A 25,468-nucleotide genomic window follows, 5' to 3' on the forward strand; every position below is an offset into this window, starting at 1 on the left:
AGTCTTAACTCTTATGCTGCCAAATTAATAAACCGCGTTTGAATTAATGAGTTGACCTATAAAGTCACGTGTGGACCACATACATACAAGTAACCATTCACTCCCTTTTGTTGCCGTCGTCTAATATTAGTTCACTCATTGATATAAAATCACATATAATCTTATATATTGATATTAAATAAAGAAACTGAATTTGGCAAGAGTTTCTCTTTCATTCTAAGTCCTTTACACCAATGCCTCAACTTAAGCTTCTTATCATTATTCTACATACTGTAACCATAATTATGTGTTGTGTTTGCACTACTGAATTTGTTTATAACACAAACTTCAACTCCACAAACATAAAATTATATGGAAATTCCACCATTCAAAAATCCATTCTCTCACTTACTAATAGCACTAGCGATTCCTTCTCAATAGACCGTGCTTTTTACCCTCAAAAAGTGCTTACAAAACCACCAAACTCTTCTTCCACTCTTCTCCCTTTTGCTACTTCCTTCATTTTCTCTGTTGCCCCTGTCAAAAAATCTATCACAGGACATGGCTTTGCCTTCATATTCACACCTTCAAGAGGTCTAAATGGAACAACATCGACCGAGTATATCGGTCTCTTCAATTTCACCAATGAAGGTAATCATAGCAACCATGTTTTTGGAGTCGAATTCGACGTAGTTAAAAACGAAGAATTCGAGGATATAAATGATAATCATGTTGGTGTTGACGTAAACTCGCTTAAATCGTTAACTTCACATGAGGCTGGCTATTGGGGTGGGAAAGATGACAAGAAATTTCATGTGTTGAGCATAAAAAATGGAGAAAATTATCAAGTTTGGATTGAATTTATGAACTCCCAGTTGAACATTACGATGATTCAGGCAGGACATAAGAGGCCTCGTGTGCCTCTTATCAATACAACTGTTAACCTTTCCGGCATTCTTATGGATGAAACATATGTTGGATTCTGTGCAGCCACAGGGTTGAAAAAAGATAGTATTAAGATTCTTGCTTGGAGCTTTAGTAATTCTAATTTTTCTATTGGTGATGCTTTAGTGACAAAGAATTTGCCTTCATTTGTCCCTCATAAGAAGTGGTTTTCGGGAGCCATAAATGTAGGAGTCACTAGTACTGTCTTTGTGCTAATAATCATTTGTTGTGGTTGTGTAGTTTTCTTCATTTACTATAGGGGTAAAAATGGAGAGGAGGAAATTGAAGATTGGGAACTAGAATATTGGCCACATAAGATTAGTTTCCAAGATATTCATGCAGCAACAGGAGGATTCTCTGAAGAGAATGTGATTGTTGTAGGAGGGAACAAAAGTGTATATAAAGGGGTTTTGCAAGGAGTAGAAGTTGCTGTCAAGAGAATCCCTCAAGAAAGAGAAGGGATGAGAGAGTTTTTAGCTGAGGTTTCAAGCCTAGGAAGAATGAAACACAGAAACTTAGTAGGATTCAAAGGTTGGTGCAAAGAAGAAAAGGGAAACTTGATTCTAGTTTATGACTTCATGCACAATGGAAGTTTAGACAAATGGATCTTTGAGTGTGAAGAAGGAAAGATGCTAACATGGGAAGAGAGGATTCAAGTTTTGAAAAATGTGTCTGCAGGGATTCTATACCTGCATGAGGGCTGGGAAGTTAAGGTCTTGCATAGGGATATCAAAGCAAGCAATGTTCTACTTGACAAAGACATGAAAGCTAGATTAGGGGATTTTGGATTGGCTCTTATGCATGAGCATCATGGACAAGTGGCAAGCACAACAAAAGTACTAGGGACATTAGGATACATCGCTCCGGAAGTGATTCGAACAGGAAAAGCGTCGACTATGTCTGATGTGTTCGGCTTTGGAATATTGATGTTGGAAGTAATTTGCGGGCGAAGACCTATTGAAGAACATAAGCCAGGGCTAATTGAATGGTTGGAGTCTCTAATGGTGCTTAACCAATTGCACAATGCCATCGATGAAAGGTTGAAGGCGAAAGGAGGATACTCCATTGAGGAAGGTGAGAGATTGCTTCATTTGGGTTTGTTGTGTTCAAATTCAGACCCTTGTGTTAGACCAATAATGAGACAGGTTGTGAAAATGTTGGAGGGAGAAATGGACAACAACATTGAAGCTGATGAAGAAAATATGGAGACAAGTTTACTTGGAAGAATAACATCAGCTGCAATGTGGTCTACAACTGAAACTTCATTTCTAAACAAAGATCACCCTACTTTTGAAGAAATTAGAATGTTTAGTTATAATTCTAAGACCTCTACAAGTGGCTCAAATACCATTCCACCATCAGATTCAGATATCATTAGGGAAGGCAGGTAATGTTGTAGGCCTTTAGTTGTTGCATATTTTTAACATATACTCATAAAATATTGTATATTTGTAAAGCCAAAATTGTATATTTAAATTTCTGTAATCTGCTACTATCTTTGACAAATATAGATTAAGCTATGTTTGATCATTATTCATGAGAAAAATATACAAACAAGTTTGACTTCTATTAACTTCACAAATCACACTTACAACAATAATAAATTCCTTTTCTCACTAGATGATTCAAACAATTTCATTGTGATGTCATAAATTGCAGTTAGTAGTACAAAATTCAAGCCACAGAAACTTATCTTTTAGCATCAAAATTATGAATCATCTCATGCTAGAATTGTTTTCCTTCAAATGTGTGTCCAAATTGCCAGTTGGCAGGAGCTACATTATAAGATGTGATTGTTTTTCCACTTCTGATAGTAACCTCAAAGGATAGAGGCTGTTATTGAAGGTTCACATTGCAATGCCAATTTTGTCCCCAATTCCTTGCCATTGGTATCCATCAAGTTTTAGTTCCCTTCACTTTCACAGCAACCACTACCTCATCCAACCCAACATTGGTAATCAGGAGTTGATAGAAATTATAACTTCCACTCACTGTGAATTTCAGGCCACCAATTCTTTTAAATTTAACTCTGCATAACCTTCAACATCACATCAGCATAAAAGTTTCCTTGTATAAGCCAGATGCCTAAGCATTAAAAACAAGACTTATGACCTGTTTGGATAAACAGCTTAATTAAGTGTTTATAGCATAAGAGTTTATCATATAATTGCTTATATATAAGTTATTTCTATAACAAAAGATAAATAAAGTCAAACTGTTTTCATATAAATTATAAGTTGTTTTCATAAGCTAACTTGGAAAACTTATAGAAATAACCTGAAAAGAGTTTATGGACATCTCATAAACTATTTCCACAAGCTCCCCCAAATAGTCTAACAAGTATTTATATAAGTACATAAACTTAAATAAGTTAAATCAAACAGAATATTCTTAGTCAATCAAATGGTCTCATTAAAAGTATGTTTTGAATTGTGGTATAAGACAGAATGGAGTAGAATGAAAACACATTCATTTTAAAATCTAATTAGCTTATTTCATTCTATACCGTCTTATATCTTCAATTCAAACATACCCTTAAACAAATATTTTATACCTCCTATATTGAACTGGAACTATATCAGATTTTCTCTTGGCAATTTCAGCAAATGCAGCTTCTGAGGTCTCAAAATATCGACTTGGAAAATTACACCATCCACCATAATCAGCTGAAAGTCCATATTTGGAGCACAGAAATCAGTAGCAGTAACAACAACAGAATGACTTCCAATCAAGCACCATAAGATGTGATCAACACATGTAATCTCATAGTAATTCCCACAAGTACTCCCTTTATATTTATCAAGATTAAACAATTCAGATTTTAAGGTTAGATTTTTAATTATTTTTAAATATAAAATCTAATAATTTATATTTGAACGGTCCGATCTTGATTATATGATCCAGATGTATCTGACTATACTGGAGTCAGGGGTTGTTGATTACATTACGGTCTGAAAACTTGAGTACCATAAGGGTTTTTTTATAGCAAAAAAATAATGTTTCGTTAATAATAAAATAAAACACAATTACAAAGCGAATGAGTTAAATTAATCATAGTCTATGTCTTATTATGTAATCATAAAAAGTAATAAACTTGGATTGAAAGACAAACAAGCCAATATTTTTAGATTGAGAATTGATATTTCACATACTTGATATCTTTCCTTTTATAGATAATTTTTTTAACTTCAAACTCAATATGCTCAGAGATAAACGCCAAAACTCAAATCAATTATATGTAGTATCTAATTTGTCAAAATTAACCGTAGGTTGGAAAACGTTTTTTATAACTGAAGAGGATGCTAATGATAGTGGATGGCACATTTGACTTTGAGAAGATCATATTTATATAATAAAACAAACAATGCCACCCTAAGATGACGAACAACTCAACATCAAACTAGAAAGAATTATCATAGATATAACATAGAAAAAAAAAAATTAAATTTACGTGAAAAATACTTATTTAAATAAAAAAGAGAATAAAAATGACTAAAATGCGTGATCCCATACCAAAAATAGGTCTAAAGTACCCATCTTATAGATGTAGAATAAGTGACTGATCTAGAGTTTTGGAAGTGACGACTAAGTTTTCACTTGTCAACCATTGCCAAAATGGTTTCTTTTTACATCTTCCAGTTTCAAACATGAATTCATCATAATATAAAAGTTTAGTTCATTCCATTAAACCCAACCTCTATTGTTGCCAACGCAGATTCTTTATCGGTAGCACTTCTATAATTCATCGTTATAAAATAGATAAAATTTATAAATATACATCATTCATTTGTAATTTTTTATTCAAATTTACTAAATGAAAGTATTCACAAATATTTCATTTTACTGATTTTGTAATATTATTACTTTTTAATAAATAAATAGTCAATCATTTCAATCCATCGTCATAAAAATAAAATTAAAAAAAATTACTAGATGAGGCCCGTCAAAGGAGGAAAAAGTAATTTAAAGTTTAATATTTCAATGCTAAAATACTTTTTATGTTCTGCAATGAATTACTCGTTTGCAACCACAAAACGACATTTTTTTTAATGCAAGATTAGTTGCGTTGATTTTGAGAATAAAATTATGCAGTAGTTAGATAACTATTTCAATAATACAAGGTTTTATCGAAAAAAAGCCAATAAATATTGTCTTGATATTTTAATGTCACAGATAATTTAAGACGGTGTGACACTTATAATTTGAGCAACCATTTTGTTTTAGAAGGTTTGCAATGTTTTGAGGTTTTTTATTGTCATCATTTCCAATGTCTTGTAATAATTAATAACTCAAGACTTTTTTTAGAGGAATAACTCAAAACTTTGTATTACATTTGTCCCTTTTATTTTTTATTTTTTATGCCTCATTTGTCCCTTTTATAAGTCTTCGTTATAATTTTCGCATATTAAGAAATTAAAAATGTATATGTTTATTGTGTGCATGAATGTGTCTTAAATATCTTTTTGTATGTAAATGTGTTTAGCTTTGATTTTTCTTATTCTAAAATACTTAGTAATATTAATTAATTAAAAGTATATTTGGAAAATATGATATATATGTGTTTTATTTTGTGATTTTTTTTAAATGAAATATCAGAGATAAATTTAAAAAAAAAATAGATTACGCTCTTTTTGTTCTTAATTATAGTCTAATTTTTTCTTAAAAAATTATCCTTGAATATAAGTCTCTTATAAATTACTAAATATATTTATTACTATTTTTGCAAATATATATCTTATTAATAATATCATTTTACCCAAATGAAAAGACAATATTTAACACATTTATGTAGAAAAAAATAATTCAATAATAATCATATATAAATTATACATATTAAATATATTTCAACTTTTAATTTAATTCATATAAACTATCCATATAAAGAATTTCTACATTATCATATATATATATATATATATATATATATATATATATATATATTTAGTGATTTTTTTAAATGAACTATCAGAGATAAATTTTTTAAAAAAATAGATTACACTCTTGTTCTTAATTATAAGTCTAATTTTTTCTTAAAAAATTATCCTTAAATATAAGTCTCTTATAAATTACTAAATATATTTATTATTGTTTTTCCAAATATATATCTTATTAATACTATCATTTTATTCAAATGAAAAGACAATATTTAACACATAGAAAAAAATAATTTAATAATAATCATATATAAATTATACATATTAAATACATTTCAACTTTTGATTTAATTTATATATACTATCAATATAAAGAATATTTACACTATTATCAATTAATCACAATTATTAAATTATTATAAATATTTAATTTTTACTATAATTAACTTTAAAATCATATTTATAAATGATTGTCACGGGTAGTATACGATTAAAGTGACAAAATAAATAGTTAAGGATAAAGTGAATTTTTCACGTTTCTATGCGTACGCATGGGAAATTTCAAGGTTATGGTTTTTTCAAGTAGAAAAATGTCAAGAAATTATTGAGTTGTTTAGAACACCACTTCTTACTGTATAAAAGGAAATTCAAGCAAATACAGTACGAAATTTGGCTAGCATAATATCATTCGTATCTCACGTGGTGAACTCAAGAACAACAACAATAAATTCTTCAGTAGTCTGCATCCACGTTACAGTTGTAGGATACTCTATTAAATTTTGCCAACGGCTCAATTCTAATTTTCTCTAACTTATTTTGCAGGCAATCCTATATCTAGGGAAACATGATGTGTGACCCTTTATACTTGGAGGAGGAACCACATGAACCATGATAATAATAATTGTGAAAATTACAACGAATAGTATATTCTTAACAAACTGTTTTAACTACATGTTAGTAAAACCCCATTTTTATATATAATTTTTTTTCTTTCTATTTACCACATTGGTAAAGTTAAAAATAAACAAGACATGTGATGACGAGCACAAAATGTTAGTTTCTCGAATTAGACTTTAACATGAGTAAAATGTAAATCAAGAAAATTAACTAATGATTATTTCAACAAATTCATTATTTGTAATATTAAAGTATATGTAATATCCACTTTAGTTTGTTAACCAAAGATTTACATAATTTACTTTAAAGAGTTGTGGGTGTTGAAATATAACTACTTATTCATATGAATATCAACACGGGCAGCAAAATATAGAAATGATATCCTAGGGTCTATATATAATACATAATTAATATTGATATAGTCTTTTAATTTAAAGCCAAATGAACTTGGTGCTAGCAATTCAACAATACTATATCATATTTATAATATATTCATACTACACTACAAGCTCTCTCTCCTCTTTGGAAGGGGCTACACGATTTCTTGATACAAACACTTACACACCAAAATCTATACATTACATAGCCTTGTGCACTCAAAGGATACTTTTCTTACCTTTCTTTTAACAATATAAAAAGAGAAAGAAAAGAAAAGAAAAATAAGGGTAAGGCTGTAGACATATATATATATAGAAAAATAAAAATAAAGGTTGGAAGCCCCTCTAATTTTTTCCTTGTGGAACTTTAATAACTTCAAGAACTCCCTTTGGTAATGAGCTTAGTTAAGGAGAGAAATTTAAGCGAGAAGCATAAGTGGCTTTTGGAGACCAATTACTTGGAATAACATCTTTGGCAGTTAGGCTTCTCCCTGTGGATGTGCTTAGTTTCACAGAGAAAGGTCCTTTCAAAGGCCCCGCAACAATGCACCAATTTGCTCCCCATAGATGATTCATTTGCAACCACTCACTAGACCCAGCCTGCCAATCAAACCAAAATATCCAATCACAATTTCACCCACACTTAAATTATATTATATATGAATCTATATATATAAAAGATACATGTTTAGGAAGAATAAATTTTTATGTGAAAAATTAATATAATTTTTGTTAGAAATGTCTCCAATTTGGATTTCCATGCAATTATACCATGCACACAATCGGTCACATCTATACAATTTTAATCAAAATTGCATGGTACAAATTTCAACATAGATTTTAATTTAAAATATATATAAAATAATGAAATTAAAATTTGAATCCATCAATTAAAATCAAACGGTCTAAATGTAGTTTTTGTATACGATCACAAAATTGCGATGGCACAAGACCTGAATCAAAAGGTCCCATATCACATGCTTTTGAGTTCACAAGACTGAGGAAAAGGAACACACCATATGAGGAATATTGATTACCAATAGGCAACCATTATATGAGGATAACACTCTGGATATAGTACTACCGGATAGAAAAAAGGATCCTTCAAAAGTGGTATTGCACGTGATTTGAAAAGACATATCCACAACATTTGGAATTTTACACACTGGCCATGGCCATAATGTTAATATAATTGGCACAAAAAAAGTAATTGACCAAGATGCTTTACTGCACGTTTAGGCAATTCTATTCCTTTTAGCCATATAAAATCTTATAACTTTCTCTTATATCATGCCAATAGTGTAGGGTCATTATTTTTATTAAAAAAAATTAAATTAAGGGTGACCTATCTCATATCATACTAGAGAGAGGACTAGCTACCAAACTTATTACTATAATTTATGATCATAATAATAGATTCAGAGTTTTGACTTTTTAAGGAATAAACATATAGTGAAAAATTTGTATAAAAAAAACGATATAGTGAAAAATTATGTAAATAAATATTAACAAGCTAGAGAAGAAAGGGACATACTTCTTGTATATGCATGGAGCCTATGTCACCATCTCCATCCTCAAACTCCACCAGAAGTGACAACCAATAAGGTGTGGAACCTTCATTAACTTGGAAGGCAATATTTTTGCCACCATATATGCATGATGTTCTGCAAAAGCATATACAAAATCATAGAGAACTTAGCTAATTTTTTCAGTAAACTAAATTATAGTTTTACAAGATATGAGAATTAAGAACACACCTTCGGTAAATAACTGGGATTTCACCTCTATTCCTGAGTTGACCATTCTCGCCGGAAAAAGCCATGCGACCAAAAGCAGCACCACTAAGGTCGAAATGTGTTCGGTCAGACGGGCAGCCCGGGCACTCATCCGTTATTATAACCGTCACTGCCCGCTTCGAACATATGCTCTGGTCCAAACATTTCACCTTATAACACTCACCGCACCCTTCTCCACTCCTATACAGCCTGGGTCCCACCGCTCCTACTCTTGCCTTCAACGGCTTCACGTCCACCAACGTTCCATAACCACACGCCCCTCCTTAACAAACCACAATTATAAAACAAATTACTACCAACTACCAAACCACAATGTATTAATTATTAATTTATTGTAGACTGATATTGAAATGAGATAATAAATATTTAAAAATATTATAAAAAAGATAAATAATAACATAAAAAATAATAAGTTTTGTTTGAAAAACTATCTCTAGGTCGGTAAGTGATAGACATCTATAATAATTTATAAAAAATAACATTCATTGCCTTGTAGTCGTATATTTTTGTAATAGTTTATAAAGAATGACATTCAACATTTTATAATCTATAGTTTTGTAAAAATGAGTTAGACACAATATAAAATTTAAGACTCTTTTGACTTTAAGATCGATGATGGTTTTATAAAAAAAAGTTAAATCCAATATAAAATAAGAAACTTTATTAGTTATCAACACGTAAAAGGTCAAAAAAATGTTATTAAAAAAGCTAAAAAATAACAATTAAATAAGAAAATAGAGTAAAATGTAATTGAAATTCATATAATGTGAAATTTAGCGATAATAGAAAAATAATGTCTTATCAAAAATTGTTGCACGTAAAATTCAATCTCACGTTTTTTCCAAACTTTTCATGCTTATTGAAGTTTATTTCAATCACTCATGATTAATTAAGTACTACATTTAAACTTAATTTGAGTTTTTGCATTATTTATTTATACTCACTTGAGTCAACTAAGCGAGTTACTATTCTTTAGAATATACCTGTGCTACCGTCTCCCTCAGGCTCGCCGTACCAAGTGGCAGTTCCTGGGTACCAATGTGGGTCGAGGACGACACGGTGCTGAAGCTGTCCCTGCGCAAGTATAAAGCCGAGGCTTAAAAGAAACAGGGCGGAGACACGGTGGTGCTTCATTGTGAGTGAAGACAAAATTAGAGGACACACCGTCGTAAATGTCAGCTCCGGCGATTTCGGAGCACGAGGAAAATGGTTGGAAAAGAAAAAACAGTTAAATTTGTAGCCGACACTTTTTTGGTGGTGGCAGTGGCAGTTTTTTTTTTCTTTAAGGTTTGTTTGTATGAATGAGAATGAGACCGTTAAAGAGTATTAATTTATAGTAACTGTCTTGACCATATTATCCTTTTGTTAGAGGTATATTTACGAAAGATGCCACTGTGTTGGGTCCTACCGGCGGTTGAGGCGTTAATTCCGCATGTGCGCAGCAGATACAACATTTCTTCATCAGCTCTGTTCTTTAACAGAAAACGTTTTGTTCTTTTTGTTTTGTTTTTCTTTGCTACCGTTAGACGTTAACCCGTTTATTGTTGAGGAGACGGAAACGGTCGAATGAACGACAACACTAAAACGACATTGCTTTGGCAACTACATGCCGTTCAATTAAGACTAGAAGATAACTTTTCTCCTTGTTGCAGTGTGGAAACTGCGATTGGGAGTGGATGGTTTGGATTATCTTAATTGACTTATTTGTTTGGTGTGAATGCAATTAGGTTGTTTTAATTTAATAATCCTTAGTAAGATTAAATTATTACGTGCATTAGAGCATCTACAACGGGAGTGAAAATGAGTTCGTCCGCCAGTGTGTAATTACTTAACTTCCAGTTTTTTGTGGGTTCACCGTTGGAGTTGTGCCAAAGTGTCATCACGGTACTGTCAGGAAGGAACGGTGCTTCAAAGCAATTACTTTTTTTTTTTTTTTTCTATCTACTTTCACAATTTAATAATAATATAATTATAACTGCTACCTTATTAATTTATTAATAATAATAAATTTGACATTTTTTATTAATTTATAGCCGTTAACTTCTTTTTAATTTATTAAATAATAATAACTTTGTAACCATTAGCTTTTTTTTAGTTAATATACCACCGTTAGCCTTTTTTTTCTCCTTTAATTACGATTGTTAACTCATTAATAGAAACAATTTGTTACTCATACTTTTTCTTCACAATTTTTGTTACAGAAATTTATTAAAGTTTTTATTAACGTACTTTTTTATTTATTTTTTTATTTAAATTAATATTTTAAGTTATAATAAATTAAATATTAATGTATAAATTAAAGTAATGGAATATAATATGATTTTTTTAAAGCTAAACCGTAAAAAATGAATGAGTTGATTTAAGGTGATGTGGCATAGTAGAACTTGAATCGTGCTGAGTTCACCGTTGGAGTAGAAAATGAGTGAATTGCTTCAAGATGATGTGGCACAGTGGACCCCATCTAAAGAACCCATATTAAGTTCACCGTTGTAGATGCTCTTATTGGTTTTGTTAAATGAAATTAGACAAAAGCCAGATTAGCCAATCAATAACGAAATAATAAAACATGCAGGTTTTTTAAAAAGTCAATTAGGCAATTGGTTGTTAATTTTTCTTCCTTTTTTATTACAAGTTAATATGGTCCATTGTTTTTCTTCTTCAATTTGCTTCATAATTATAGTAGTGGAGGCCATGTTTGATGTATCGAGTTGAGAAAATTGCGAGCAGGTTTGAGAATAAATATTAGCGCCGGTCTTTAACAATTGTAATCGTAATCGACTAATTGTCTTATTTGTTTTTAGTTATGTACTTATGTATCCATAACGGTTGACCGGTAAACAGCAACTTAGAATATTTTATGCTGTAAGCGTAGGTTATAAATTATAATGCATTTATGCTAATAAGAGCCTTGATACGAACTTTGGTAATTTATTACCCCTGCTTAGAATTGAATAAATTAATATTGAGATAAAATTCATACTAGTATTTCTTGATTCGTGACGGTAAAGCTTTGGATGAGGGAGTTCAGTTGGTTGGTACTAACCTTAAAAATGATTGATTTTATTATGCTTTGTAAAATTGTGTCGCTTGTAGTTAAAATAATTGTAACAATCAGCCTAAATTGCATTCGCGGTTTTTTAACTTAATTTCAGTTAACGTTTTTATCTTTTTTTTTTTTCTCAAATTGATCCTTTATTTTAATTTAAAGTGTCAATTTGGTATTTTATATTTTAAATATCAACAACGTTGTCTTTTTTTTTACAAATTCTTTAAATAAAACTCATAAAATTCATTATCTTCTTCAATAAAATGTAAATTTAATCAAATTCATAACTTAAATATTTTCATTCTTTTATTTGATGTTGTTGGAAATGAAAATATAAGTTTATTTCAATATCTGAATTATGCATTTGATGGGAATATGCATTATATTGAAAATGATTATTAGTTTTATGAGTTTTGTTTGAAAATTTTGATAATTTTTTTGAATTTTTGTAAAAAAAATAATAACATTGTTGACATTTTAAAACATCAAACTGTCACTTAAAATTAAAATAAAGGATCAAATCGAAAAGAAAAAAAAATAAAGGAATAAAACGTTAACTTAAATTAAGTTAATTGACCGCAGGTACAATTTAACCTAACAATTAATTACCTTCGCTCCATCTCACAATAAATGTGTTAGTTTTTTTTATCATTTCATACCAAAAAGAAAATATGATAAATAAAAGAAAATATATATATATATATATATATATATATATATATATATATATATATATAATTTTAATAAATGACATTTGATGTGTTGTCACCATCATGAATGCAAAAGGAGGAAAATAATAACTTTGGAAATTCATGACAACGTAAATTAAAATTACATTGAAAATTAAAACATTTCTTTTTAAACACATTCTTTTTGTAATGTGACAATTATTAAAACACATAGAGAGTATTGTATATTTAGGGTGACTATAAATGCAATTAGAATGAACCAAAACAAAAATAAATAGTTGGATTGGGTATTCAAGTCTCGCTGAGTTTCAAATATTTGAACTCGACTTCTTGGGGTTGGATTTTAGCATTGTCCATCAAATTTTTTTTGACTTGATGTCTATTATCAAAATCAATAGTCTTAGGGGATATGCTATTGTTGTGTAACCAATGAGAAGAGGAGAATGTATGCATTTTGTAACATTATTTTTATTGTCTCTCCTAGTGAAGAAAGTCGGGCACCTTACCATGCTAAAGTCAAAGTTGTGAATTTCATTTTCATGTTGAGTGACTTCTTTGACCTATTAAATTGAATTTGAACCACTTTTCTATGATATACATTGTCTTAATTAGCAACCACATTAATGGTCACCACCATAACTGACACGACACATAAGTAATCAAATGTTCAACATGTCAAATTAGGATTCCACATCATAATGATGAACATGAAAATCAAAGTATCATTGTATCTATTGTTGAAAGAATGGTATTGACAATTGAAATTTGAGAGTGGTTCAAAAGTATATTATATTTTTCAATTTTAACTTACCTAAAATATACATAGAACGTAATTTTGGAAATTCAATATAGCATAAATTTTTTTTACAGAACCAAAATTATTTTTTAAACTAGTGCAAACATGTGAATATTTTATGTATGTATGGATCATAATTTTCTTGTGTTTTCCGGACCCACATTATATATATTAAATTCCGATTAACTTCAACGAAGTTGCTGTGGTGTAGTGGTTATCACGTTAGTCTTACACACTAAAGGTCTCCAGTTCGATCCTGGGCAGCAACATATTTATTTATATAAAATTATTTTTGAATGAAGTTTAATGCTTAATTTTTGTCATCTCGCATAGTGGGTATTTGTTTTTGTCGTACCTGTTATTGCAATTAGTCATTGACATCAAAAAAATTAATTATGAAAACTACCCACTATTTTGTTTTGCTTTTTTTTTTTTTTTTACAAAAGCCATTATTTATGGTTGGATTTATTTCGAAACTTAATTAGTAACATTTACATTGAAGACGTGTTTTTATTTTACTGACATTTAATTATTTTTCTATAAAAATTAGTTAAAAAAAATAAACGGTATAAAGAATAATTTTATTAAATTGTCCACATTATAATATGAACCATTAGAGAATCACAAAATTAAAATAAAAAGTAATATTTCATTAGAAATTAATACATCACTTAAAAATATAAAAAATTGAAACATTAAAATGCCATTAGTTATATAACACAAATAGAGTACGCAACACCTCACTTTCATTTAATTGTATACTTAAATTTATTTTGTGTCAAACGTTGAGTTAAGAGACTTCACATGAGACTTGAATTAAATTAAGTAAACTGTTGAGAATTAAAAAAGAATCATGCAGATCAATCAGACCTTGTAGGAAAATCAAAACAAGTGAATTATGTTATTATTACATGAGCATGAGAATTGTGATTAAATTATGTTGTCAAAATTGAAATTATGATAAACCTGACTCGTGTTGGCGATGGTTCTCATTAAGGAGTAACCTGTAATAACAAGAGGAGACAGAAAATGTAATGGTTGATCTCAATGTTCAATGTACATAACATTAAAAAATGTAAGAGTTTAATAACTCGGTGTTTGAAGAAATATAATAATAAGAGTCTAATCATAGATATCAACACAACTAAACTTTCAAGTAAGGTTAGACCTTGGGGTACTATAGAGGATATTTCTAAGTGGCTTGGAGGTAACATTTCAATGCTAAAAATTATTGAACAATTATAATTTAATCATAACTAATCACTTACATGAGTCTCCAATTAAGTGAGCAAGTCTATAGGATGTTGTTAGGTTCAAGTTCGAGTGGTTAAGTGTTACGTCAATAAAAATGTGATAAATGTTAGATATATTAGAGTGATGTCACATATACTTATTAACTTAAAATTTTGTGTAGAAATATGTTGTTAAAAAGTATCTTATCCATCATAGAATAATTAGTCCGTAATTATTCTTGCGCTCTCCCGAACACGTCAATAAATGTGAATATTCATCATTTAATGTGACAAAATAACATTGTGTCTTCTCATCAAATGCTTCATAATTAACTATAAGGTGTTTAAGAAGTGTGCAAATTATCACTTTGCATAATCACTGCGTTGCTACTGATTGTGATTACCTGTTATATAAGGTGTTGCCAATATTTGTTATCATTTGTTTGTTAGTGAATATGTTATTAATTGTTATTTATAATTTAGTGTTATTACTGTTCATATTAATTAATTGTTACTAATCGTGATAATGGTTCCTACGTGTTAGGTGTAATGGAATATTGTTATACGTTTCTTTACACTTAACTATGTGATTTCAGTATACATGTTTATTCTGCATTTTTATACCTTAAGCATGATATTGAATTATTCATTATTTATGTTTGTGTGTTTGGCTTATTGACATACGTCCTACAGACATTTACTATCATATTAGCTGACGTCACATACATATTTGAAGGTAATATTGTTTATTAGTGTTGAATTTAGATTCACTTATTTTAAAAATTCTTACTTTAATAGGTGACATCAAGTTGAGGTATATAATGTGTTTATTAATAGAACTATTTTGTCATATAAATGATAAATGCATAAATAAAATTATAAATCTTATGAAATTAAATATTACCTTGATTTCCTTTCGATATTTTATAAACAATTTGAAAAAGTTTTTGGAGGTTTAGTTAGGGTGTTAGTGTGTCACAAAGTTATTTATTATAACAAACAAACAAATGGAGTACTTTAGCATTTATTCCCCTTTATTGCTTTTGAATGAAAAAGGTAATTTCCCCCTATTTTGTTTTATATTTGTTACGTGTACAATAGCTAAAATTATTTAGAAGTTGTGTGGAGTATTTAATTGTTTGTTGTGATGTTATATCATATGGTGGATAGGAGTTTGTTTTACTCAAATTGCCATGTTTGAGCTTTGGGATAGGGATGTGTTGGTTCCGTTTCACGTGTTTGATTGACTTGTTAAACAAAATTGATAAAATTTCAAGTGATAAATCTGAGAGTAGTAAAAAGTGATAAATATTCTTACTAATATAGAAAAAAAGACAATCACTTTAAAATACGGTTAAAAAGATAAATTTTTTAAGAAGTCTTAAAACATAATACAATTATTGATAATAAATGTATTGAATTTTGTTTATGAATGAATCATAATACAGTGGATCATTCTATTATATAAGTTTTTGTCCTAAGTTGTTTATCTATTTAACTATTGTTTTGTTAAATGATCAACATAATGCAAAAAATCATAAACAACAAAGATAGTAGTTCATCATAAATTCTTTACAAATTATGTTTATCTTATCATTTCTCATTTTAATAGATTTAAATGTACGTCATTTACGATACATTATGTTTATAAGTAAATATATTATAATTGGTATATATAATTACTATTAAATACTTCAATTAATAGCAAGTCCACTAATATATTATTATTTTCTTATACTATAATGTTGCATCTAATCATTTGTTCTAAATATAAATAAAAATTAATTAAAAAATATTTATATATTTGAACCAAATGCATACATTATTTTAAAAAAAAATTATTAATATTTTGGGAAAAAATAATTTTAAATAAAATCCTTCAAATAATATAAAATAATAAAAGACACTTTAATTTTTTTATACTCAAGAAGACACTTTAATTGAACTATTGAAGCAAAAGGAAACACCAGAGGAATAAAAAATAAAATTCGAATCTACTCCTACCTTTCCTTATCTTAATGATGTAGTAGCTTCAACTCCACTTCAATAACCGTTTATCATAAATAATCAAGCGGTCACCAATGAATGCCTCACTCCATTCCCATGCTCCTCACGCACACCGTTGCACAAAACATTTCCATATATAACCAAAAAAACCACAAACTACTAATAAACCATTTCTGCATTAAAAAACCGCTCTCAAATTTCTGATAAACAGTTTCTTTTTATCTCTTTCGCATCTAATTTTCCCTCTTCATTTTCCCTCACTTTCTCTTGCTTTCTCGCTCTTCAACAAACCCTCGCCTCGCGCTTTCTTTCTTACCGGCGACACATGGAGATGTCGATGGAAGATTTGCGCTCGTTTCAGATCCTTTCCATGGTTCTCTCCGCGTTTTTCCGTTTCGCTCGATCTCCACTAATACCGAAGAATTCTAAACCTATTAAACAACGAATAGCTAGGTTCACTGCGGCGTTTTAAGGTTTCTTCTTCAAATTTCAATTCACTGCATTTTAGTTTAATTTTTTGTACTTTTATGCTCGAAATTGGAAAATTAGGATCGTTGACTCACGACTCATGATTTCTTGCGCTTTTTGAATCTTTGCTGTTGGTATGAATTTGTTTATCCTAACTTTGGATATGAGAGAGATTCGTCGTTAAATCAAAATTTAAGTCTGAGAAATTTTACTGGTACGATTCTAGGGTTTGAAATTAAGGTTTCAATGTCTTTGAAATCTTCTTCCGAGAAAGATTAGGAGATTATTTTTGTTGGAAGTTCAGAGAAAGTTCTTGTTGTATTTGTGTATTCTTGTGTGGTGTTGAATTTTGCGTTTGGAATTTTTGGCGGAAAATTTCAAATGGGTGGAAAGTTAGAATTAGGGCCTCCGAAGGTTGGTGTTTCCAATCCTAGAGAGAAAGCTGCGAGGATTATACTTAGAACCATTAGATCTCAAGGGCATCCTTACATTGAGTTGCGTGAAAATGGAAAAAGATTCATATATTTCTGCATTTTATGTCTTGCTCCATGCTACGGTGATGAAGTTGTGTATGATCACTTGAAAGGTAAGCTTCATAGGGGTAGACTGGCTTCTGCTAAACGTACTCTGCTGAAACCGAATCCATGGCCTTTTAATGATGGTCTCATATTCTTTTATACTTCGACTGATAATGATAAAGAACAGGAAACTAGAAATACTTACCGGAGTAGATTGTTGAAGTTAATTGAAAGTGACAATGACAATAGTCGTGCCATCGTGAGGTTTGGTGAAGAAGCTCAGTCGGAGGTTTTACCAATTGCGACAGATGATACACTAGCCGATGGTGTTACGTTGGTGATTCCTCGTCTGCAGATTGCAGATAGAACTATTGATGTAAAAGTTAGGAAAGTTGGCCTGGGGAAGATTTCTGCCAGGTTTGTTGAGAAGTATGGCTCTTCGAATGAGAATGAGATTAAAAGAATTTGGTGTGAATGGTTAGGAAAAGAGAATAGGCAACAAGATGACATTGAGGTTCAAGAGCATGATTTTGGGGTTGTAATTTTCCCTTACAGTTATGATTTGGGTCGGGAAGGATTGGTTGATGATACTGAGTCATTACTCCTATCTGCCTCTATGGTAGAACCGGAAAATGAAAGTAAAAGTGGCCGAAAGAGAAAAGCACCATTTTCTGACCATGAAGATGTTGGTGATTTAATCAGCAAGCAGTATGCTCCATCTGCAGAAGAGTCTTCACCTTTGAACAATGCCGCCTCAACATCGACACTCGATCAATGCAACAGTCAGCTTCTTCGCACTAAGTTCGTTTCAAGCAAGGCTATTAGAAAGGCAATGAGACAGCGAGAGCGCTTAGCAGCAGAGCAAGTGTGTAACATCTGTCGACAAAAAATTATTCCTGGTAGAGATGTTGCAGCATTTTTGAATTTAAAGACTGGAAGAATAGCTTGCTGCAGTCGGAATCCAAAGGGGGTAAAATCATTTCATTAATGCTCTGTTCTTGGTTTGCTATATTTATTTGTTAGTAATAAAGCAAGCTTGCATAAAAACTTTAGATTTAGATATTGAAAGTTGAAACTGCAGTTTATTCACAATACATGTATTCAAAACTTTGGAAAAGAGTTTTCATTTTTCGTTTATCTAAATAGAAAAGTTATATTGGCATTTATATGCAGGCATTTCATGTGTTTCATACGGCCTGTGTTATACACTGGATACTCTTGTGTGAATATGAAATAATCACAAATCGTTTAGCTCATCCAAATGCTAGTCAAGAAGGGAAGAGAAAGATTGTATCATGTAGTGGTAGAGAAGACAAGGATATCAAACATGTTTTCTGTCCAGAGTGTCAAGGTGCTGGTCTGATCATTGCAGATGGGTTAGAGTACCCACAATTTTGTTCTCTGTCCCAGGTTTGTTCATTACATAGATAATCCTTTCTTAATCCTCCATCTTATATAGTCTCTCTTCCCTTTTGGCTTTCTTTGAGTATTGATATCGTAATTTTAGGTTAATATTCTCTAGCGGTAAAAAAAGTTTATTTGGGAATAATAATTTTTGTGCAGATCTTCAGATTGAAATTAATGATAGGTCAAAAACGAAACCAATGGATCAAGAATCCTGAAGATTTACAGAATTGCTCAATTGGGTTTCATTTTCCTTCGCAATCCAAAGAGATAGCTGAGGTTTGTTAACATTTCTGCATTGATTTTCATCTGAACATAGATAATCATGAGTGTTGATCTTCTAACATATATTGCAATCCCTTTGTTCCAGGAAAAAGTGGAGCCCATAAAAATGTTGCATTTCTATCGCGCTGATGATCAGAGTTTGGGGCCGAATTCTGCGAATGTTACATTTTAGTTTGTAGACAGTTGTATATCTGAGTATGGCTTTGCATTTTCAAGAACTATGTAGATTTTTAGGTAAAAATTTAGGTTGAAAAACTTGAGTTGTATAACCTCGTAGACAGTCTCCACTCTCCAGATTTAACATTGTGTATACATGTTCTTATGACATATGTGTACATGGTAAAGGAAGATCAAATATCGTTTTAAAGTTGCATTGTTGCTCCCTCACTTCTTATTTCTGCTCTATTTATTTACAAATTATGCAGTTAATTAATTATTGTTATTTCCCAGCATAAATTCTATAGTAGGGATATATTTTACTTGTATTGCTACTAGTTTATTACTGTACTTTATCGTTAAGATCCTTTTTTTTTTTTTAATTATGAAATCGTTAAGATCCTTGGATACACGTTTCACCTTGTACTCCTAACAATGAGGAGTTATGTATCTTCTCAGAACTGAGCCTTGTTTGTGGTTTAACTGTTTGATACTTGTTTGGATAAAAATTGAAAATTTCAATAAACAGGTTTTTTATGGTAGAATTTGTACTTGAATATATTCTTAAGCCAATTAAACTTGATTTTATTTCAACTATTTAACAAAGAATTTAAAATTGAGAGTAAAAAATGGGAAATACATTTTGGTACCTCAATCAAAAATTAAATTAATTATGGGTTTTTATGATAGTAAATTATATCTTTTATGAAATATTATGTTGATTCGAGAGCTAATTAATTTTTTTTGACTAAATCTAATTAATTTTTTTTGACTAAATCTAAAGTAACAAGATTTTATATTTTTAAGAACTAAAATGATGATTGATTCTCTAAAAAATGAGTTGGTGTATTTAAGTAAATGTCTATTTAATTTACCATGAAAGAGATTGAGACTTAAAGTAAGAATTTAATTTGTATACATTTTTGGGATAAATTTTTAAACACATTTTCAAATCACATGTTTTATGGTTAATTCAAGTGGTAAGAGAAAATCTGGGTAAGGAAAAACATACCTTGTGTATCCAATTGATTCTTCGATGGAGATTAATTACTGTTAAAGTACTGTATATATTTGTAATTATAACATAGTTATAAAAAAACACATCTTTTAATGATTGAAAGCTCATGTTTTAGCTAATTTTGAACAGAAATACTGAACAATGGTTTTTTTTTTGTTGAACTGAACAATTTTAACATGTTCGAAAACTAATATTTTTGGGCCTGCGGCCCATTTGTTCTTCCCATCAAACTTCTTTCTGGGCTTGTTTATCTCCACTTCATTTTTTTTTCAAAAAAAAGAAATTACTTTTCTAATAAAACAAAACAGAAAGAGACAAGGAACAAAGCAAAATGAAGTGCAAATAAAAATCGTTGAGGTTTGATTCATAGTGGCAAGTAACGAGTGTGTTGAGAGCTGTGAACAAGAAAAAAAATGATGTTAATTCGTTCAATATGCAAAACAATGAACATGTCTTATGTTTCTGGGTCTCTTCGAATGTACTCAACAGAAACCCCAATTAGTTTCTCGGCATTGGAAAATCGCATATTGAAGAGTGGAGACCCAAGAACTTCAATGGCTCCAATTCTCAACCAATGGATCGAACAAGGTAGACAAGTTACCCAGCCTGTGCTCAAACGTATCATCAATCGTCTCGCTAATTATGGTCGTTTCACTCATGCCCTTCAGGTAAAAATATTCAAAGTTTCAATCTTTTCTTGTTGGGACATTTATGTATGAAGTAGTATGATTATATACTTGGGTCATTGTTTTGCTTCATTTGTGCAAGTAGAAAATCTAGCTCTTGTGAGTTCTATTCCAAGCTGTTAGTTTATATTGTTATGGATAAGTAAAATGAATTCTCTTGAATTTAATTTCGAGTTGTGTAACCAAGTGATTGAGCTTAAGTGGTTAACCGGCTTTAGTTAAAATCGAATTGATCAAGGGTACCAAATTCAAACTTTGGTTGGAATGGTTGTTGGTCAGATTTTATATATCTATATTCTAAGGTTTGTGGATCTTGGTGTGATTAGTTTGTTATAGTTTATAGTCCATACTAGATTGAGGTTTATGGATAAAAGTTAAATTTAAAGGTTTTTTGGTCTTAACCCTCTGGTTCCATGGGAAACGGGACCTTAGTAGTCTGAAATTCAAATGGGAGGTAAGTAAAGTCTGATAAAAAATTACTTTCGTTAGGAATTGAACTCGAATTCTCCCGAACAATTTGTGTTACTTGGTTTTTAGTTTCAACTTGTACAAGAGATTATTGTTTTAAAAACTCACAATTATTGGGCCTTTTTGTTTTTTCTTTTCATTTTCTGCTTTCAAACTTAAATTGCAAAAATGCTACATTGTTTTCACTCTATTGTTTTAAAGATTTTGTGTAATAAATAGTGAAAAAAACTTCTTTCTTCTTTGTATTTAAAACAAGGTGCTAAAAGATTCATTTGATATTTCTTTTTCTATAAGTACCTCTTGAAAAGTTTATCCAAATTGACTCTATTTACAAGGGATAGTCAGAGAACAAAGGAAATTTTCACTATTTTCCTTGAATGTGCATTTCTTTTTTGTGCTTAAATCAATCTCTACATATGAGGGCTAGTTTGATGGATGCTACTCAGATTTAGATATTAATTTGATGGCGAAATCATTTATCATCGTTTGACCACGAGTTCTGGTGATGCTTTATGTTCGATGTGCTATTTACTTTAGATTATATATCATGGTTTAAACACTCTGTTAGGTATCAGAATGGATGAGCAATATTAATAGCAATGATTTATCGCCCGGAGACATTGCTAAACGGCTCAACCTGATATCTAAAGTTCATGGTTTAGAACAAGCAGAGATATTTTTCAAAGGCATCCCTGAAACCAAACTTGGGTTCAAAATCTATGCTTCCCTTTTGGGCTGCTATGCAGAACATAAATCTTTGGAGGAAGCCGAAGTTATCATGAAGAAAATTAAGAAGTTGAATCCCGTGCACATGACCGTGTGTTACAATATGATGTTAAAGTTATATGCTCAGACGGGTAAATATGAAAAAATGGATAGGTTGATGCAAGGAATGAAAGAAAATGACATCTGTAACGGTGCTACGTTTAACATTCGGTTGAATGCTTATTCATCTTCTAGAGACATAGAAGGGATGGAGAAGCTACTAATGCAGATGGAAGCTGATCCCTTGGCAACCATAGACTGGTATACATATGCTACAGCCGCAAATGGTTATATGAAAGCCGGGAATGTTGAGAAAGCGTCAGCATCGCTGAAGAAATCGGAAAATTTAGTTAACGATCTTTCGAGGAGAGTTGCGTATGAATCTCTTCAATCTATACACGCTGCAATTGGAAACAAGGATGAGGTTTATCGACTTTGGAATAGGTGTAAAAATCTAAAAAAATCTTCCAACTCGAGTTACTTATGCATGCTAAGCTCATTAGTGAAACTGGATGACATCGATGGTGCCGAGAAGATTTTGCAAGAATGGGAATCAGGACATACATATTTTGACATGAGAATTCCGAATTTGATGATCACTGCATACTGTAAATGGGGTCTGTTGGATAAAGCCGAGTCATATATCAAGAGGCTTTTGGATAACGGCAAGGAATTAGATGGAAGTTCATGGGACCGTATGTCGTCTGCCTATCATGCTGATAATGATATGGAAAAAGCGGTTCAAACAATGAAGAAAATAACCTCAGGTAGTCGACAACGACGAGGATGGAAGCCTAACACCTACACTTTGTGTGCTTGTATCAAGTACCTTAAAGAAAAAGTTGATGTGGAACAGGCCCTTGAGATCCTTAAGTTATTTAAGGAAGATGGTCATATCTCAGCTACTACCTATGATAGACTAGTGAGTTATGTTCATAGTGAAGTAGAAGATACAGAAGCCTTTGATATGATTAAACAAGATTATCAAATGAATGAAAATGTTCAACTTCATGATGCAGAAAAGTAATGGTTTAGTGTGAAAATGCTGCTTGCAAAGGATGTGTTAAAGTATTTTCAGGATAGAGTAAATTCTTTTGTTCTAGCTGGTTGCTATGGTTATTTATTTTGCTCCTGTTTAGAGACTCTGTTGCACCTTTCATCATTATGCCTCTGGTTTGTTAACATTCTAATTTAGTCTCTCCCATTTTGTAAGACAGTGATTCAATCTAACTATAAATTTATTAAGAAAAAGAAAGAAAACAAAATCATTGGTCACATAAATCAAACATCATGTAAAAGTAAAGACTTAATTTTTTTTTTTATCTTGTATGTTTATTTTGAGTTTTTTTTTAGTCTAATTTTTTATTTATTTTGAATTAATCCCTTACATAACAAACGTTATACCAACATGGTCATGATTTGGCAGCTTTTGAGATAACAAGTGTAAAAAACAGCTCACGGACCGAACCAACTATCATAAGATTTAAAGCATAACAAAAAATGAAAATCCAACTTCATATTCTTTAAGATGATTCTTTAATTGAGTAAAAAAAAAATTGATCCCTTAATATTTAAAAGTTCATATCCATAAGACTTAGCTCAAGTGATAATGTCGATATTGTTAGGTTGGATTTTATGTTTCGAGTTTAAATAGGTGGAAATGTAGATATTATTAGATTAGATATCATGCATCAAGTTCGAACCTGAAAACACCATAGTTGTATCAAGTTCGAACCTGAAAACACCATAGTTGTATGCGAGTTTATTTACTATTTCAAAAGAAAAAATATTAAAAGTTACTACTTCAATTAAATAAAAGGAATTATAGATATACAATAATAATTAACAAAAAAATATTTATTGTAATTATTTATATTTTCATCACTTTTAATTTCACATAAAGTTCAATAAATAATTATCTATTTTAAAATTATATAATTAGATTTTTTTACAAGATTAAAAAAAAAAGGTTAATGCAAAAAATTTAATGAAGGAAAAATACCATAAAAATTGTAAATTATTTTGAATATTTGGCAAGTATATGAATAAACAACCTCAAAATGTATTTCACATTCATTAATTTTAATGACCATTGTTTCAATTAAACGACTATTGTTTCATTGGATCTCTATGGAGGATACCAAATTGGTGCATGGAGACAATCAACACTGCATATAATAAAATCTCGAACTGAGATTCAAAATTCAAATACTTTTAGACGTTGATGAAGGTTTTGAAATAAACTAGTAGCCAATTAGCCATAGTAGAAGTGAACAACTAACAACGCAATGCATGAGACAAAAATAATGTTTGAGAGTATTATTCTTGTGCTTTTTTTTTTATTAACAATAATTATTAAGATTAAGGTAAATCATTAGTAGTATTTGATTCGATAAGAAAATTATAACTTTTTTTTAATTTTCAATTAAAAACATAGTTATAATTCTATTTAAAAAAAAACAGATGAGATGAGATTGTAATCGAATTCAAAGCCCAACCCACTTGATTTTGAAGAGGCCCATCAAAATAACAATGCTGCTTTGGGTTTGTATGTTCAGAAACAAGTTAGATTGGAAACGCACTGAGCTCAACCGGCCGGAAAAATCAGTCAGAGTTGGTCGTCCGCCGCCAGAAGCAGTGAGACATAAGACTTAGCTCAAGTGATAATGTCGATATTGTTAGGTTGGATTTTATGTTTCGAGTTTAAATAGGTGGAAATGTAGATATTATTAGATTAGATATCATGCATCAAGTTCGAACCTGAAAACACCATAGTTGTATGCGAGTTTATTTACTATTTCAAAAGAAAAAATATTAAAAGTTACTACTTCAATTAAATAAAAGGAATTATAGATATACAATAATAATTAACAAAAAAATATTTATTGTAATTATTTATATTTTCATCACTTTTAATTTCACATAAAGTTCAATAAATAATTATCTATTTTAAAATTATATAATTAGATTTTTTTACAAGATTAAAAAAAAAAGGTTAATGCAAAAAATTTAATGAAGGAAAAATACCATAAAAATTGTAAATTATTTTGAATATTTGGCAA

General features: G+C 30.2%; 4 protein-coding genes and 1 non-coding gene across 6 annotated transcripts; 4 read left to right on the plus strand and 1 right to left on the minus strand.

Moving 5' to 3' along the window:
* Positions 1-149: 149 nt before the first annotated feature.
* LOC101497331 (probable L-type lectin-domain containing receptor kinase VII.2) lies at positions 150-3,677 on the plus strand. 2 transcript variants are annotated; one of them, XM_073366104.1, is made up of 2 exons: positions 150-2,311; positions 3,537-3,667. In XM_073366104.1, the coding sequence occupies exons 1-2, from the start codon at positions 234-236 to the stop codon at positions 3,541-3,543; spliced, it is 2,085 nt and encodes a 694-aa protein (XP_073222205.1). In that variant the 5' UTR covers positions 150-233; the 3' UTR covers positions 3,544-3,667. The 2 variants fall into 2 exon arrangements, with proteins under 2 accessions (XP_073222205.1, XP_004487294.1); XM_004487237.4 differs by having other exon boundaries at positions 151-2,311; positions 3,528-3,677.
* A 3,478-nt stretch (positions 3,678-7,155) lies between these two features.
* LOC101497655 (expansin-B3) lies at positions 7,156-10,165 on the minus strand. Its single transcript, XM_004487238.4, has 4 exons — positions 9,852-10,165; positions 8,830-9,130; positions 8,607-8,736; positions 7,156-7,672 (listed from the first exon to the last, which is right to left on the minus strand). The coding sequence occupies exons 1-4, from the start codon at positions 10,000-10,002 to the stop codon at positions 7,478-7,480; spliced, it is 777 nt and encodes a 258-aa protein (XP_004487295.1). The 5' UTR covers positions 10,003-10,165; the 3' UTR covers positions 7,156-7,477.
* A 3,430-nt stretch (positions 10,166-13,595) lies between these two features.
* On the plus strand, positions 13,596-13,668 carry TRNAV-UAC (transfer RNA valine (anticodon UAC)). The gene has a single exon. It is a non-coding gene; the product is annotated as a tRNA-Val (tRNA).
* A 3,118-nt stretch (positions 13,669-16,786) lies between these two features.
* Positions 16,787-19,686, plus strand: LOC101496693 (uncharacterized). Its single transcript, XM_004487235.4, has 4 exons — positions 16,787-18,594; positions 18,798-19,034; positions 19,188-19,307; positions 19,399-19,686. Exons 1-4 carry the CDS (start codon positions 17,488-17,490, stop codon positions 19,483-19,485), a joined length of 1,551 nt encoding a protein of 516 aa, XP_004487292.1. The 5' UTR covers positions 16,787-17,487; the 3' UTR covers positions 19,486-19,686.
* A 1,115-nt stretch (positions 19,687-20,801) lies between these two features.
* LOC101496362 (pentatricopeptide repeat-containing protein At2g20710, mitochondrial-like) lies at positions 20,802-23,758 on the plus strand. Its single transcript, XM_004487234.4, has 2 exons — positions 20,802-21,155; positions 22,210-23,758. The coding sequence occupies exons 1-2, from the start codon at positions 20,901-20,903 to the stop codon at positions 23,431-23,433; spliced, it is 1,479 nt and encodes a 492-aa protein (XP_004487291.1). The 5' UTR covers positions 20,802-20,900; the 3' UTR covers positions 23,434-23,758.
* The last annotated feature ends 1,710 nt before the right edge of the window (positions 23,759-25,468 follow it).

The sequence above is a fragment of the Cicer arietinum genome, chromosome 1, assembly GCF_000331145.2.
Source record: "Cicer arietinum cultivar CDC Frontier isolate Library 1 chromosome 1, Cicar.CDCFrontier_v2.0, whole genome shotgun sequence".
Taxonomy (NCBI): domain Eukaryota; kingdom Viridiplantae; phylum Streptophyta; class Magnoliopsida; order Fabales; family Fabaceae; genus Cicer; species Cicer arietinum.

Coding starts and splice junctions, on each gene's coding strand:
- LOC101496362 (XM_004487234.4), top strand. CDS start 20,901: ATGATGTTAATTCGTTCAATATGCAAAACAATGAACATGTCTTATGTT. Junction 21,156..22,209: donor GTTTCACTCATGCCCTTCAG/GTAAAAATATTC, acceptor ACACTCTGTTAG/GTATCAGAATGGATGAGCAA.
- LOC101497655 (XM_004487238.4), bottom strand. CDS start 10,002: ATGAAGCACCACCGTGTCTCCGCCCTGTTTCTTTTAAGCCTCGGCTTT. Junction 9,131..9,851: donor TGAGGGAGACGGTAGCACAG/GTATATTCTAAA, acceptor TGGTTTGTTAAG/GAGGGGCGTGTGGTTATGGA. Junction 8,737..8,829: donor ATCCCAGTTATTTACCGAAG/GTGTGTTCTTAA, acceptor ATGCTTTTGCAG/AACATCATGCATATATGGTG.
- LOC101497331 (XM_004487237.4), top strand. CDS start 234: ATGCCTCAACTTAAGCTTCTTATCATTATTCTACATACTGTAACCATA.
- LOC101496693 (XM_004487235.4), top strand. CDS start 17,488: ATGGGTGGAAAGTTAGAATTAGGGCCTCCGAAGGTTGGTGTTTCCAAT. Junction 19,035..19,187: donor AATTTTGTTCTCTGTCCCAG/GTTTGTTCATTA, acceptor ATTTTTGTGCAG/ATCTTCAGATTGAAATTAAT. Junction 19,308..19,398: donor AATCCAAAGAGATAGCTGAG/GTTTGTTAACAT, acceptor CCTTTGTTCCAG/GAAAAAGTGGAGCCCATAAA.